General features: G+C 49.2%; 1 protein-coding gene across 2 annotated transcripts; it reads left to right on the top strand.

The window, feature by feature from the left end:
* The first annotated feature begins 1,188 nt into the window (after positions 1 to 1,188).
* On the top strand, positions 1,189 to 2,970 carry Commd5 (COMM domain containing 5). Of its 2 annotated transcripts, none has more exons than XM_048358805.1 (2): positions 1,189 to 1,230; positions 2,094 to 2,970. In XM_048358805.1, the coding sequence occupies exon 2, from the start codon at positions 2,152 to 2,154 to the stop codon at positions 2,824 to 2,826; it is 675 nt and encodes a 224-aa protein (XP_048214762.1). In that variant the 5' UTR covers positions 1,189 to 1,230; positions 2,094 to 2,151; the 3' UTR covers positions 2,827 to 2,970. The 2 variants fall into 2 exon arrangements, with proteins under 2 accessions (XP_048214762.1, XP_048214761.1); XM_048358804.1 differs by lacking the exon at positions 1,189 to 1,230 and adding an exon at positions 1,288 to 1,666.
* The last annotated feature ends 2,930 nt before the right edge of the window (positions 2,971 to 5,900 follow it).

Genomic DNA, 5,900 nt, shown 5'->3' with positions numbered 1-5,900 from the left:
AAAATTAGAACCTAGGAAAAACATCTGTGTGTGGTGGGTGGGTGGGGAGTATCTGGGCTCCAACTCTGGGTCTTGAGTTCTCCTCCCCATTTTTTTTTCTCAAGGCTAGTGCTGTACAAGTGGAGGCACACCTCCACTTCTGGCTTTTTGCTGGTTAATTGGATGGAAGAGTCTGATGAACTTTTCTTCAGGCTTTGAGCCTTGATCTTCAGAATCTCAGTCTTCTGAGTAGCTACAATTACAGGTGTGAGATATCAGTGCCCAGCTTGGTTTCCTAACATTCCATTTTAGGGAACAATAGTCTATTCTGGTTCATTGTAGGGATATATTATTTGTGTTGAAGTGCTTTGGCTATTATAAATACTGCTGTTATGAACATTCTTTGCTATGAGTTGAACTGTGTTAGAGCAGAATAAGATGTGCCCTAAGCCAATGACTAGTGTACTGGTTTACCAAAGGAAAAAAAAGAAAGAAAAAGAAGGAAATTTGTACAGAAACTCAAAAATGGGAAACCATGTGCAGGAGAGATTAGAGTGATACATTCCAATGAATGCTAAGGACAGCTGCAACCACTAGAGGCTGGAAGAAGCAGAGAAGAATCCTTGGGGTCTTCAGAGAGAACATGACCATGATAATACTAATTTTAAACTTGTAATTCTGGAACTGTGAAATAGATTTGTTATATCATCAAGTTGTGGCACTTTCTTATGGCAGTACTAGGAAATGAATACTTTCCCCCCTCCCCCCCCCGTTCCGGGGCTTGAACTCAGGGCCTGAGCACTGTCCCTGGCTTCTTTTTGCTCAAGGCTAGCACTCTGCCACTTGAGCCACAGCGCCACCTCTGGCTTTTTCTGTGTCTGTGGTGCTGGGGAATCGAACCCAGGGCTTCATGCATGCTAGGCAAGCGCTCTACCACTAAGCCACAGTGAATACATTCTTGTAAGTTTTTGTAGTAATATGAAGTAGCTCACACCTGTAATCCAAGCTAGTCCAGAGATGGAGATCAGGAAGCTCACACAGTTCAAGGCTAGCCTGGGGGGGGGGGGGGCGGGGGTCACAGCCGCTTCCGTTGGGCCTGGTACCCTACAGAGGGCAACCACCTCCCAGCTCAGCCAGGACCATAGAGGGAAGCCCTCGGGTTTCCTAGAGGAGACCCGGAAGTGTCTCCGTGCACTTCCGAGGACCAGCCCTACTTCCGGCTACTGTGGCGCTGAGGACCTCTTGCTCCAGGTGCGGGGCGCGGGTAGCCTCGGGGCCGGAGGAGGGCGCGCGGCGTCGGCGGGGCCAGGGAGGGCGCGCGGTGGGGTCTTCCCGGGCAGAGCGGCTGCTGCCCTGCTGGACCGAGCGCCTGCTTTTGCGCCCGGAGTCAAGGCCGGTGCGAACGAGCTGGCCGGAAGTGGGGCGGTGCCTGGGCTGCGGGCTGCGGGCTGCTGGCGGGCGCCTGGGGAGAGCCCGTCTGAGCAGAAAGGGTCTCTGACTCTGGCGAGGCAGCGAGCGAAAACCTAGAGGTTCGTCACTGCCTGGGAAGCGGCTGTCGAGGACGCCCCGTTCCGCACCCCACGCGCTGTCCTTGCACGCGGAGAGGGGCGCTGCCGCCCTGCGGGTAGTGTCACAGCCCCTTTGCGTGCCGCACATGTTGCCCAATGCTTCGTGACCAGAGTCCCAGGTTCGACCCCTGGCAGCGGTGGAAAGGGAGTCCCTGAGCAGACAGGTCTGCGGTTTAGCAGCCCCTTGGCCTGGGACCTCCTGAGGGGACAGTCGGGTCTAGAAGCCCAGAGATAGTGTGAGAATTGTGGCTTGAGTAGTATAGGGTACCTAGCAGCAGTTTACTCTGCCCCCCTCCCCGCTCCACCTTTCATTTCGTTTGTTACTTAGAGGACTCGTGTAGTTTCCTGCTTCTTGGTTCTCTTCCCTGCTTATCTCAGATGTCACTTCCCCTGGGATGCCTCCCCTTACTGGGATTCAAATGGTCACTTCTCTGGCATTCAGAGTAGTTCTCACAGTCTGCATTGCAATGGTGAGGATCACATGAATCTTCTTTCTTGGTCTTTGACACCTAGGGATGGGAAATCACTGGCCTTCTCTTTTACCTGCTCCAGGCAGCTGCACTTTGGACTTACTCCTTGGGCTGATCAAGGAAGAGATAGCAGGATGTCTGCATTGGGGGCTGCAGCTCCATACCTGCATCATCCAGCTGACAGTCACATTGGCCAGGCCAGTTTCTTGGGGCCCCAGCTGCCTCCAGAAGTAGCAGCAATGACCCGGATCATGGAGGACCTGGACAGAATCACATTCAAAAGGTTGCTGAAGCTTGTAGTCAGCAGCCTACAGGGGGAGGACTGCCGAGAAGCCATACAGCACCTTAGTGCCAGTGCCAGCTTTCCGGAGGAACGGTTGAGTCTTCTACTTGCAGGCACATACACAATACTCCAGCAGGCCCTCCGGTTGCCCCCTACTAGCCTGAAGGTAGACATCTTCAAAGACCAGCTCCAGGAGCTTGGCATTCCCTCAGACCTGGTTGGAGACTTGGCCAGTGTGGTATTTGGGGGACAGCGGCCCCTTCTGGACTCTGTGGCCCAGCAGCAAGGGGCCTGGCTACCCCACATTTCCAGTTTCCGGTGGAGGGTAGATGTAGCAATCTCCACTAGTGCCTTGGCCCGTTCCCTACAGCCAAGTGTGCTGATACAGCTGAAGCTATCGGATGGATCCGCCTACCGCTTGGAGGTCCCCACAGCCAAGTTCCAGGAACTTCGGTATAGTGTGGCCCTGGTCCTGAAAGAAGTGGTAGAGCTGGAAAAGAAGTGTGATCGCAAACTGCAGGACTGAACCCTCATGTGGCAGGCATTCTAACTGGTGCCCCACCACCTATGTAGGGGGGTCCTAATTGAGGGTCTCGATTGTAAGCATGTGACTTTTGTTTTCTCCCAGTGTTGAAATAAATTTTATTTAGCATGTTTTTCCTAATTGTTACTGGAATTCAGTGAGTTAGTATATAAGGTTGGGAAGAAGAAACTTTCTTCCCAAGAAAAGTGGGTGAGCATGAACAAAATCTAGGAGGCATAAAGACTGAAAGAGCTTGTGTGCAGCTATGAAGTTTCTTGCTTTGTGCCTGTAGCTACACAGAAGGCTGGGATCTGAGGATTGAGGTTTGAAGCCAGCCAGGTGGGAAAGTCTTTCTCCAATTAATCACCAAAAAGCTGGATGTGGAGCTGTGGCTCAAGCGGTAGAGTGTCAGCCTTGAGCAAAAAAGCTGACAAACACTGCCCAGGCCTTGAGTTCAAGCCCCAGGACTGGCATTGAAAAAAAAAAAAAAAAAGAAGAAAAGCTTCTTAATAAACTCCTAGAATTTCATTGAATGGAGAGAAAGGAGTTTTATACTCCTAAGGATCACATTATGGGTGCTCCAGCTTTGTAGACTAAGAACTTCAGGATTAAACACTAAATGGGGCGCTATCAAAAGTTTCTGTAATGCTGGACTGGGCCCTTTATGCCAGTCAGCCATTTCTTTTTTTTTTTTTTTGGCCAGTCCTGGGCCTTGGACTCAGGGCCTGAGCACTGTCCCTGGCTTCTTCCCGCTCAAGGCTAGCACTCTGCCACTTGAGCCACAGCGCCGCTTCTGACCGTTTTCTGTATATGTGGTGCTGGGGAATCGAACCTAGGGCCTCGTGTATCCGAGGCAGGCACTCTTGCCACTAGGCTATATCCCCAGCCCAGCCATTTCTTATGTGTGTACCAATGCACAAAACACACGAGGAACACATGAGATAATCAATGGTACCGTGCTCATCTCAGTCTGAAAGAACCAATTCCTGAGCATCAACAGTTCTTGGTGGGGGCCACAGCTTTACCAACCAGTATAGGGTTCAGCATAGTCTCTTCCATTATACTCAGTGGGTCTCTGAGGCAGCTGAAAGAAACTGATTCATTCATTTGGAAACATCCATTTTGTGTTTTTCTTTATTCAAATATATAGCAAAATGTAATGTATTTTTTTTTTCAAGTGAAAAGGACAGCTGTGGCTTTTAGTTTTTTGTTTTTTTTTTTTTATTTTTGGCCAGTTCTGGGCCTTGGACTCAGGGCCTGAGCACTGTCCCTGGCTTCTTCCCGCTCAAGGCTAGCACTCTGCCACTTGAGCCACAGCGCCGCTTCTGGCCGTTTTTTTTTCTGTATATGTGGTGCTGGGGAATCGAACCTAGGGCCTCGTGTATCCGAGGCAGGCACTCTTGCCACTAGGCTATATCCCCAGCCCAGCTGTGGCTTTTAGAAGTAAAGCAATGACTAGTTGTAGTGACCACACCTATACTCCTAGTACTTGGGAGACTGAGGATAGTGAATTCAAGGTTAGCTTGGTCTGTATAGCAAGATCTTTTCTCAAAAACAGAGGCCAGGTGCTGGTGGCTCACACCTGTAAACCTAGCTACTCAGGAGGGTGACATCCAAGAATTGCAGTATGACGCCAGCCCAGCCAGAAAGCCAGTCCATGTGATACTCTTTATCTCCAATTAACCACTAAAAAACCAGAAGTGGGGCTCAAGTGGTAGAGCCCTAGCTTTAAGCACAAAGATGCTCAGGGACAGCACCTAAGCCCTTACAAGCCCCACAACCTACACACACACACACACACACACAACAGGTGCTTAGATGTGGGTGGATTATACACCTATAATCCTAGCTGCTCTGGAGGCTGAGGTCGAGGTTTGAAGCCAGACTAGAGCCTAAGCAACCTGTGGGACTCCAATTAAAAAAAAAAAAAAAAAAAGACAAATGGAACTGTGGCTGAATGGTAGAGGGCTAGCCTTGAGCAAAAACTCAGATACATTGCTCAGGCAGTGTTCAAGTCCCAGAACTGGAACACTTACACGCACACACACACGCACAAGGCTAGGGCTGTAGCTGAGATAGAACACCTAGTGGTTTGGTAATCTGTAGGCACACCTAGTACCTCCAAACAAAAGGACTAAAGCAACTGTGCAAACATGTTTCTCTAGCTGTATGTTAAGCTGAACACCCGGCCTTTCCCCAGCAGTTTGGGACTTTGCTGCTGAGCTGTGGCCATGTGTGCCAAATGGAGGTCTAGAGTCCAAGTTAGGGCCCTCCACGGATAATGTACTGACCCCATAAAGCATATGAGCTCTGCTCATGTTTGCATAAAATCTGTGCTGTGTGTGTGTTTGTGTGATGTTACTGGAGCTTGACCTCAAGGCCTCATGTTTTGGGTTGTTTTCTTTAAATTGTTTTGGGGTTTTTTTTGCCAGTCCGGGGGCTTGAACTTAGGACCTGGGTGCTGTCACTGATCTCCTTTTGCTCAAGGCTAGCACTTTATCACTAGAGCTATAGCACCACATCTGGCTTTTTTTGAGTAGTTTATTGGAGATAAGAGTCTCATGGTCTTTGCTGTCTGGACTCGCTTCAAATGGCAATCCTCAGATCTCAGCCTCCTGAATAGCTAGGATTACAGGTGTGAGCCACTTCTGTTTCTTTTGCTGTGCAGAAAAGTTTTAATTTGATGTAGTTCCATTTGTTAATTGTTCTTATGTTCTGGGTAGCTGAGATCTTCAAAAAAAATATTGGCAAGGATGCAGGGAAAAAGAAACCTTTGTACACTGTCAATGGGAATGTAAACTAGTACAACCACTATTGGTTCTTTTTTTGCCAGTCTTGGATATGAACTCAGTGCCTGGGCACTATCCCTGAGCTTCTATTTGCTCAAGGTTAGCACTCTACCACTTAAGCCACAGCATCACTTCCAGCTTTTACTGTTTATGTGGTACTGTGAATCAAACCCAGGACTTCATGCATGCTAGGCCAGCACTATACCACTAAGCCACATTCCCAGCCTAGAGGTTTCTTAAAAGATTAAAAATAGCTGGGTGTGGGATTGGGAATATGGCCTAGTGGTA

This window comes from Perognathus longimembris, chromosome 12 (assembly GCF_023159225.1).
Source record: "Perognathus longimembris pacificus isolate PPM17 chromosome 12, ASM2315922v1, whole genome shotgun sequence".
NCBI lineage: Eukaryota > Metazoa > Chordata > Mammalia > Rodentia > Heteromyidae > Perognathus > Perognathus longimembris.
The sequence above is the reverse complement of the archived record's forward strand: the minus strand, read 5'-3'. Positions and strand labels throughout refer to the sequence as shown.

What these genes read in the sequence shown, in the direction of transcription:
- Commd5 (XM_048358804.1), top strand. Translation starts at nt 1,644, where the DNA reads ATGCTTCGTGACCAGAGTCCCAG. An exon ending in CTTCGTGACCAGAGTCCCAG is followed by an intron (nt 1,667 to 2,093) that starts GTTCGACCCCTG and finishes CTCTTTTACCTG; the next exon opens with CTCCAGGCAGCTGCACTTTG.